The sequence below is a fragment of the Diadema antillarum genome, unplaced genomic scaffold (genome assembly GCF_040938485.1).
Source record: "Diadema antillarum isolate AM-2024a unplaced genomic scaffold, OU_Dant_1.0 seq00001337_RagTag, whole genome shotgun sequence".
Taxonomy (NCBI): Eukaryota; Metazoa; Echinodermata; class Echinoidea; order Diadematoida; family Diadematidae; genus Diadema; species Diadema antillarum.
Window position 1 is genome coordinate 704,780 of NW_027272106.1, and position 10,633 is coordinate 715,412.

The 10,633-nt window shown below is 38.5% G+C and overlaps 1 protein-coding gene across 1 annotated transcript in view; it reads right to left on the reverse strand.

Annotated features, from left to right (window-relative positions):
- LOC139708453 (uncharacterized) overlaps positions 1-9,360 on the reverse strand; it is a 33,066-nt gene extending 23,706 nt beyond the window's left edge. Inside the window, exon 1 of the mRNA XM_071620404.1 lies at positions 8,908-9,360. Coding sequence (XP_071476505.1) covers positions 8,908-9,351 — 444 coding nt within the window. The 5' untranslated portion in view covers positions 9,352-9,360. The remainder of the gene's footprint in view (positions 1-8,907) is intronic.
- Between the last annotated feature and the right edge of the window lie 1,273 nt (positions 9,361-10,633).

A 10,633-nucleotide genomic window follows, 5' to 3' on the forward strand; every position in this document is an offset into this window, starting at 1 on the left:
GCTGCGCGCACATTCGCTCGCCGAGATGCAGAGTCATAAAAATCTCACACATAAATTTTGAATAGTTGCTGATCAACAGTGAATTTTACTCAGCAGATGCATGTCATGCTCTAAAGGTGCTTTTTAAAGGTAATATGAAGAATCATAATTTGCTAAAATTTAATTCCTGTCTGCAAAATGCCATCTTCATAGCTTTTACACCATCACCACAGCAGCTGATTGAGAACACTCATACAATGTTAAAACAGAACAACTCCATTTCTGAGAAAACCCATTGGCCACTCATACAAATTCGGTCAAGACCACGCCCCCTCTCATTGTGACATCATCAGCAAAATCAGCCCCACATAATGAGCATTTCTTCTCCTTCAAGAAGCAAACAAGGGCTTTCACTAATCCATAAACTTCCTGTTTTGTTTCAGGCCGACGTGCCAACTCTCACTGCACAGACAGGAGGATTGGTTCACGACCAATTAACGGAACGACATCACTTCACGGGATTACGTAAGGACGTCATCGCAATTGCGTAGGCGGTGTTCGTCACCATCCTGTTCAATACGATCACTATTACGCTTGCGGCGTAATTATTTTGACACAATCCTTTCGCTTGGCACGGGGACTTGCCTCTGAGCCACATGTGCTGTTCGTCTGTTGAGCTGACCTCATTCACGTATCAGAATTAGAACAGACATACGTCACAAGAAAAAGTGACTAACAACTTGTCAACTTGCGCCAGTTCAACAACAAATTGTACACGTAGACCATGAAAAGTTAATTTGCTACAGAGTCAGATGAATGTATCCATGAGGAAAGATAATTTGATTCCTGCTCAAAAGTGGTTTTCTTTTTGAATTTCTCTTTTCTGTCAAAAATTTCCTCCAAATGTGTGCACAAATTAAAGTTAGGATGTGATAGTTTATTTCCAGATCTCGTGTGTATTAGCCTTTGAGAGAAAATTGTGACTGTATTCAGAATACATGATGTACAGTATTTACACATTGAGTATTCTACATCACTTTAATAATGTATTAAAAACAGAACAGACCTATAAATGTTTAGGTCATGAAAACACAAATGCCTAAAATCATACATACAATCTCTTTGGGCTCCACTGAAAAAAAAAAAAGTATGTTCACAACTACAATGAAGTTGCAAGTATGGACTAACAAAACAAAACATCAAAGCAAAAATAAGAATAGTATTTAAATTCAATTTCAATATTGATTCAGGTTTTGACACACTTAACCTGTGATCTGGGAGCTCTCACAAGACTCTTGTGAAAATTTTGTGTTTGCAGTTACTCTTATCTTTTCAAAATATTGTATAAATGATGACATTTTGTGTGTGTGAAGCATTACTCTATTTTTTTTTCAATTCTTTACAAGTTTCCACACCAGAGTTTCATCAGACCAATTTGGTATCATTACACTTTATGAAGAACCTGAGAAAGCAGCTTACAGGAGACAGGTTGAAACCGCCTTCAATAAAATGCAGCTCAAGCCACAATTGTTAATCAAGAATAGTTCACCAAGGCCACAAAAAGTTGATTTATCATGCATTTTCAATTCAAATGAAACTCTTCTCAATCCAATTCATGGAGAAAACACTATCACACAGTCATCCAGTGAAGTTGAAGTTGACAGAGATACAATAGCAGCTTTAAACAACTAGGCCTGAGGGTGTCTGCATTCCTTACAAAGGATGCCATTGTCACCCCCAAACATCTTTCTGACGAGCTAATGACTTAACTGCCAGCTTCCCCAAGAAATGAGTGCAGCAATTCTGGGAAATCCCCTCCCCGTTGAGGACGGGCTGATTTTGCTTCAACACGCATTTCCCATACACACTTGCCCGAGTATACTCAGGACTCCTCCTCAACTGGTTTTATGTTTAAAAAAAAAAAATAAAATGCTGCTGCTGAAGGTGGAAATAGTAATATAATTTGAGTGTATGGAACTCCGAAATGATGAATAAAGTTTCAAATTTTCTTTGTTTGCTGCAACTCCACACCACGTTCAGGCTGACTTAAAATCATTAAAAAAAAAAAAAATTGAGTAGAATTAGATGTGACTGACAATATCCTGACATTAAGCTTTGAACATCAAAATTGGACATAAAAATGAGAAAGAATATTTAGGGTGCATATGTTTTTCATTGAATACATGGGTATTCGAATATTGGCAGGAGCAATGATATCATCACCTAACAACTCTCCTACAAATGTAATTGTTAATTCTAGTTTAAATGCAGAAAAAAGTTTTTGGTTAATGATTTGTCTGACTACATTCTTTTCCCCATAAAAGTCATCATTGCATTTTCCTTACAAGTCTTGATGACAATGTCACAATGATATGATACAAAGGATATACTTTCATGGATTAACTTAAAACGCATACACACACACACATAAACACACAAAAAAACAAGCCAATGCTCCTAAAAACCCAAAACAATTACACACAATCACATCAACTAAATGCACACAGTTAAATAGACCTGCAATAAGTATACACACACAAACACTAGACACAACCAGCTACGCGCTATACTTCTCCAACTTCTCACAATAAAAAAGAAAACTCTAAAGTACTTTATAGCCTATAAAGCACTCTCCTGGTACTAACATTATATTATATATCAAGCAGTCAAGCTGCACAGTGAGCTACCAACTGAACACATAAAAATGGAAAATTTTACATTAACATGCTCATAAATTGCCACAAAGTTATTTTGATGACCTACTACACAAGAATGTAATGAAGGCACTATCCTGCTCTATGACCTCTGTGTTGAAATGTCAGTGTGGTGGAGAGAAAATATTGTTGTTAGACCTTTGGAATGCACTAATTATCCATGCAACACACAGTACAATATGGATCTGTTTGCAGTTGGTAACCAAGTACTCCACGGCTGAGAGAGAGTGTTTTTGTTATTTTCTCCTGCTTGTTTTCCGTTATACCTTGTCATGGCACACAGAGGTACACTTGTACAGTATACAAATGATGCACAGGTCTGAGTGCGTCAGTCGGAATTGTGTGCATACAATTTGTAATGTAACTATACAATGCTTACCCCACAAGGCAACAAGGCAAAGCCAAGTGGGTTCAGGTTTTAAATTCCATGCTTGATACCACATGCACACTTCATCTGTGTATACTTCGACTCATGCACAAAGAGACATACAGTGCATCATCTGTGTTATAGACAATTTTCTTGCGAGAAATCCATTTTCGATGTTACCTGATGGCAAATTTACTGGATGTATTTCCTTTAGGCTTGCCATACATGAAAGCCCAACAGCCATGCATCCAGTACTTCAAAACAATGCATCTAGTAATTACTGGATGCATCAGTGTTTTAGCCAATAGGCAATCTCTTTATATTGAGTGCACGAACGCTCGCTTAGTGCATAAACCTTTGCAAGAAGTGCGCGTACTCCTGCTTCAAGTGCACGATAACATGTTTACCACTGCATGCGGCCAGTAAAAATCAACATACAGCTTTCGACCACTTAGATCGCAGGATTTTCGCTATCCATGCTATAATACATACAGAATCAGTGCCTAAGCTCTCCGATTCATAATGATAAAGCATTGAATGCATTGTGCATTCATACCCCCTTGAGAGGTTCACAGAAACAGTTTGCCTTCATTTGTTGAACACATTGTACATTTGTATCACTGATGTGCTTTACTTCAAGATCCGGTAATAGTAGGGTATGGAAGCAGCCATCTTTATCAAGAATGGTCTCTTCCATAAAATTTTACATAGTCCATAATAGTCAAGTCAGTTCTACAGAAATTTGTATCAAAGCTTTGTTTTAAAACCATCAAGTGCTCTGTAATAATAAGAGTTTGAAATGATATCAAAGTAAAGGGCCTATGCTGTTAAAAACCTGACAAAGGCTGCGTTTATCATCTTTCCCCTGTTTGAAACAGCTTTCAAAAGCCGTTTCCAAAGCCCTTTCCAAAGCCGTTTCCAAAGCCCTTTAGAAACGGCTTCCAAAATAGTTGCGCTTATCAACTCATCGCGAACAGGAAAACTGGCCTTGTCACTGCACAGCTGCATTGAGTATTTTGGTTCGTAACCGCAGTACAAAGCCGTTTCAAAACAGCTTTGCGTTTTATCTCGCTTCAAAGGGCTTCTAGAAACAGGTTTCTGGAAACCTGTTTCGGAAACCTGTTTCGGAAAGCACAAATTTGCGGTTTTCAAAAAGGCTTTCCAAACCCCATAATCAAAACAGCTTTGCGTTTATCATCTCGTAAAAATTCCCTGAAAGCCGTTTGGAAAACCTGTTTCTGCCGAGAAAGAGACTTGATAAACGCACCCAAAGACATGCCTTCTTATACATGGCCTAGTGTAAACCCTAAAAGTGGACAAATAGAATGAGTTTCACACCAGAAATTTCTTGAAGTACTGTACATGTATATCAATGATTGTCACTTCAACACACTGCAGGTGCCAGGGCGATTGTACCAGTCATAATCTTGATGACGGCAACGTTTCTAGCAAAATGGCAGAAAAGTTTTAATGTGCTCTAAAAGAGAACAAAATATGTTTTGTTTCACAGTTGTCAATTCTATTGCAGTATCTAGCCTGTGAACCTACACATACATTGAGAAAATACAATTGTGTACCAGGTACAAATGTATACACTTGACATAAATTTGTTCATTTCCTGATCTTCAAAGGCAAAAGTATCTATTTTGCAGAAGTTCTGTACAAATTCCATAAATATGTAGTATCTTGTTTCACACAATCCTGATGGAGGAAGAAATGCCATGAATGTGTATCTTGATGATTTCTTTACAGATTGCAAAATGGCATGAGTAAAATTGGTGAGTAAAAAGTATAAAGAAAAGTGATAAAGTAAGAGTAAATTCTTCCCTTCTTTCTATGCAGACTTCAAGAAAACAATACAGTGCATTTTATAAACATTCACATGTATATTTACATGTATGCACACGACAGGAATCAACACAATCAAGTGCTTGATCTAGTACTGTGTAGTCTTTGACCATCAAATCACTGAAGTATTTCGGCTTAAGAAAACAAAGTTTAGATTGAAATAAATCAACCTTTATACAATGTATCTGGCTGGTTAGTGGCCATCCACTAGAACTGTAGACCCTCTGTTGAAAGCAGATTGATTTTTTTATAGACCTTCGTATCAACCTGTCTCAGAGACTCCAACCCAAAGTACCTTCTGATCTGGAGATTCTCCCGACTGAAACCCCGAGCAAACGGGAGACTCAAAGTTGATGTGTGCGAAGCGCGAAATTCCTAGGGTTCTAGATGCTCTCTGGTGCTATGAAGGCTTATTTTTTCAACATACGATAGAAATATGCAAGAAATCCTTTCCAACGGGAGACAAAGAGCCAGGGCGGGAGAAATTAAATCTCAAACGGGAGAACGGGAGATTTTGCAAAAATGGGTTTTCGGCGGGAGATCTCCCGTCGAAAACGGGAGAGTTGGAGTCTCTGCTGTCTAGTGATGCTTTGAGATCACTGGAGCATACAGTAGATAGATCTGTGACAATTATATGGTAATGTGTACATGTATTTGGAGTCCTTATTCAAAATACCCAGGATATCAGTCTTGCTGATCCAGACTGCTTCTTTGACCTTCCTTGGCCAAAAGTATGTTTCAGAGTCAATTATGTGGGCATCATCCCACCCAATGTCATGACCAGTGTCAATGGCATGCTCTACACCTAAAGTGCTGATAGGGAATTTGTTGTGGGATGTATCTTCCCCTTGCCAATGAAAGTTTTCTGTATCTTTGCTTACTTTTAATTCTTAATGAATGTTTACAGCGATACTTGTTTTTCTTTCCTTTGTTTGTTTCTTATTTCAATGAATGTCCTACATCAAATAAAGTTGCCTGTATTTTACTCTTTTTTTTTTTAAATGCTTCACAAGTTACATACAACAAAGCTTACAAGTTTGTAAATAGTCCCAGAATCTCGGTCTTTATCTGGCAAATGTGTAAGAGAAATTTGCACTCAACTATGACATCTTGGCTTTGTGAAGGTCGTAAGAGATGAAATTTGGGCATTTGAAGTGTTGTGCATTTGTCATACTGTAATTACAAGAAGCACATAAATCTGGAAACTATATGAAGGTGAAAGCAAGCATCACATGAGCTACTAGGCATACTGAAATTGGTAACTGATTGAGTGTAAAAACCTGATACAATGTTGATCAGACGAGTACAAACAGTGTAGGTTACAGTATAGTAAGATGATAACATAATATTTTGTAAATAGATATGTGCACTCTGGATTCTAGTTGTTGAAAAGCCTTGATCATTTTGAGAATAATTTGGACCAAGTGTTATTTCAAGTTAAAGATTTATAACAAATCAAAGCTGACTGAATAGAAAAATACAGAAAATATGACTTTGTGCTTTGTAATTTAACAAAAAGCAAAAACTATTTGTGGAAGTTCATCCTCATTCATTCAACTGCATAACACATAGAACGAACCAATGTATTCGAAGCATGTAATGAAGGTTTAGACTATGCAGAAAGAGATCAAAAGCCTTGAAGTGAGCATTTCAAAGCTAATTTCTTCATAAGAAACCTAAACTTGTATGTTTCGATGCCCAATCGATTATGTTCAAATTACTTAAATGTAAACAACCCTGGGTTATTTCACGGTTGCTTAGTTTCAAATGGATACACTTTAAGTGCAGCGAAGTACTCTCAGAAACAAGCACTTCAGCTACATCAGTAGGGCAGTCCATCTATCACATTAATTCAATTCATTGTTCCACTGAAACTGGCTTCTGTCCCCCATTGTCTTGCTCACTCTCACCTTCCTAGTTTGTAGCAAACTGAAAGTACTATCTTGTGAATGATCTCTGATTATAGCTCTCATGAAAACTAAAGAATGAAGTGTAGCTTGAACAAAGTTATTTGAAGATACAGTACTTGAAATAAACTAGATATATCGCTACGGCTACTGATATGCCTCCGCCATAATGCATGGTTCTCCTAATAGGTCTATAGTACAATGTCTTGACAATGTGTGATGACAGTTTCACACAATTGGCAAAATATTAAAATGACAGGTTTGACACAAATGTGCTGAAAGTTCACTTTCCTAGAACTAGGTTCAATTGGATGAATGATTAAAATGTCAGAGTGCAGGTATTTGGGGAACTGATGATTTTTACTTGACTTTTGACCCTTTTATAAGTTTATGCATTGAGTAATTTTCAAGGTATTGAGAAAAAGTATAATTTCAGTATCAAATGGGAAAATAGCATTATCTAAACCTGGCCTTTGACCTTTGACCTCACAGTTCCAAAGAGAATCACTGTTAGGTTGAACATGCATAAATATGTAAGTTTCATGATGATACCTTGAGTTACTTTCGAGATATGGAGGAAAAAGTGCAATTTAGCACTTTCACTTGACCTTTTACCTTTTGACCTTTGACCTTTTGGCAAGAAACTTCCCCAAAAATATATATTGGGTAATACATGCCATACATCAAGTTTAAAAAAAAAAACCTTCAGGCATATTGCATTTTAAGGAAAGTAGTGATATTTTGAGGAGTTGACCTTGACCTTTGACCCCCCTGACCTTTGACCCATGACCCCCAACTTCCCTAGATAATCACTGCCCATCGGTACAAGCATATATACTAAGTTCCATGAAGATACCTTGAACCATTTGCGAGATATGGAGAAAAACATGAAATTTCAATTTTTTTTTCTTCACAAAATAACCTATGACCTTTGACCTTTGACCCTGTGACCCTAAAATCCACACAAAGTATTATCCCCCAAGGATATACCCTCATACCAAGTTTGATGTAAAACCACCTCACGGTTCTTGAGATATCGACAAAAACAAAACGGGACGGACGGACGTACGGACGGACGTACGGACGTACGGACGGACGGACGGACGGACGGACGACCCGAAAACATAATGCCTCCGGCCACTTCGTTGCGGAGGCATAAAAAGTGAAATACTTCAAATCTAGCCTATGTACAGTACGCATTAAAGTCTCCAACTTACACAATAGTTAACTACTCTAACCTACTTTTGATACTGTTATTTTTATGTCTGTGACACTGTTTTCCTGAAGTACAAGAAAATCATGCATTTAGATGACTGTGACATTTTAAAATGAGTTACAATTTACTACAAAATTAATCTGATCAGCTCTCTGCATACCTGAAAATGTGTATACACACCGTTACATCAATGAAGACAAATTCAAGTTTAAAGACAAAAAATCCTTTAATGGATGGCTCAAGGATGGGCCATTGATGATCTAACTTTTAGTTTTCAGTACTTTGTAGATTATAACTCTCCTAGACTGCATTAAGAATGCTCTAGGCCTATTTTAGTATTTATTAAACCAATGGCAGTTTACATGTACAGGTATACAGTATGTAATCTTAAAAACTTCCAAAAAAGTGGAACTTGTCTGCATTGTATGAATATGCATGCATCAAAAAGACAAATATTCATCAGTGTCAAACAAATAGCAAACCATGTACCATACCAAACATGATTTCTTTACTGTGTAAAAAAAAAAAATGAAATAAAGACTAACAAAAATCAAACAATAAAATCAATAAAATTGAGGTGAAATTCTGTATTCATTTTACATTTTGGGGCAAAAGAGAACTTTTTTATTCATGGTAATGACTTCAATCTCTTTTATTCTGAATTGTAATACATGTACTACTGGCACTTCTTATATTCAGGGAATCAGTCAGTCATTTTGCCATCAGGCATTAACAATTTTGAATATTGCTCCATATTGCTTCCTTTAATACAATATGCATGCATGGTCTGAGATTTTCCAAGAAGGTATCAATATTAAACTCCTTGGATTTCCTAAACAATAGGATCATGATAATTTTCACAGGATATCATATTACCTCTCGTGCTAGCTCTGGATTCTCCAGCATCCACGCAATCTGGCCTAAATTGAACCTGATTTTGGCAGAGTAGTCTTTGATCGTTTGAAGAGAATTGAAGGCATCCTGCCACAGTCCACACTTTCCCTTCTCCACACCTTGGTGCCATGTTACGATGATGTCTTTGAAAGTCAACCGAGGATTAGCGTTTCCTTCCATGTTTTGCCTGTTCTTTTCATTTTCATTTCCCACAAATCCGTGAACTGGGCAGTGCGGTAACCGCCGAACTGGAGATGGGTCTCCTCGCAAGAAGACGATTTTCGCAGAGCGCTTGCTGCGATGTCCCGTGATGCAACCAACTTCGTTTCCCTCTCTGTCGTGCACAAGTGGTCCTCTTCTACATTCGCAGCGTCTTTTGTAAGTTTTACCCGGGTGTTGAGGATACGACACTGACGAAGGAAACATTGGTCACAATTCGTTGGCAACCTCTTTCCTGAATCCTCAAGGTTTACCTTGTCCAAAACGTAATTCTGAGAAGGATGTGTTGAAACCACCTCTTCTTGAATATTAGTCATCAGATCAGGCAATGTTGTTTGTGGTAAAACAAGGCAAGCTGTTTGTTGTAAACAAAATTGGTGTATGTATGGGCTCTACCACAGTCCAAACAGAGTACCGGTAGGGAGGCTACTGGTAGATCTAGCAATATTTCAATTACAAGAGGGATTTTTAACCAATGTCCGTGACCCTAAAATAGAATATCCAATCGATGTTTCGTTTGCAATACATGAATTTGGTCAAGGTCTGTATTTTTTTTTTTTTTTTTTTTTTTAGTCTGTTTAGATAGGCAGCAGTGGCCACTCAATCAAATTTTCCTAGCAGGTATTCTCACCACTGCCACTGCACTGGTCTCATCAAAATTCTCAATCTCATGTGGCTCCACGGTGAGGTCCAAGGGGATTGCTGCGCAGTATAAAATGTACTTCGCTCGGACATCGACAAAAAGTTTGACCTTCGCTCCACGTCAGAGCAGACAGTCTACAAATACTTGCTAAAGTCAAACAGCTACAGAGCTAGGTTGAGCACTTCATAATTCTGAAGACATCATAATTCTGCAAGTGCTTTCACGAAGCAACGCCCAACGGTGTTTAGTATACTGCAGAGTGTAGTAGAATGAGGCAAGGCATATCTATGGCGCTGTCAAGCGGTAGCTACTACGGGCGAGCGGCCGACTAGGGCTGGGGGCAACAGCCGAGTCCGTCCGTCCAGTCTCGAGAGGTTGACGATGGGTGTGAATACGCATCTACCAGTCCTGTGTGGCTGTAGTCAGTAAGGCCGCACGACGTGATGTTTGACATCTACTCAAGTACTCTAATCTCTAGTGTCGACATCCACGATGCGGGATGATGTGGGTTTCGTCGCCGGTTGTTGTGTTGCAAACAGTGCAATGCCAGCAAACCTGACGACGGGCGAGTTTTCTGCACTCTCCTCTCCACAAAGTGCATGTAATTTTTCCCTGGCCCTCAGCTCCTGGATGGAGTGGCTTTTACTGACGCGATCGCGAAGGGATCTGGTTTGTACCTCCCCCACTGCCGCCGCGACATCGCGACGTTACGGTACGCCGGGCGACGGGGTTATCCCTGTTGATTAGGTCAGGAATATGTACGTACGCAATCCAAGTAATGTATGTAATACATCATCGTCGCTCAGATTGTCTTGGTGAGTATGAATATTCATTAGTGGGTTGAGG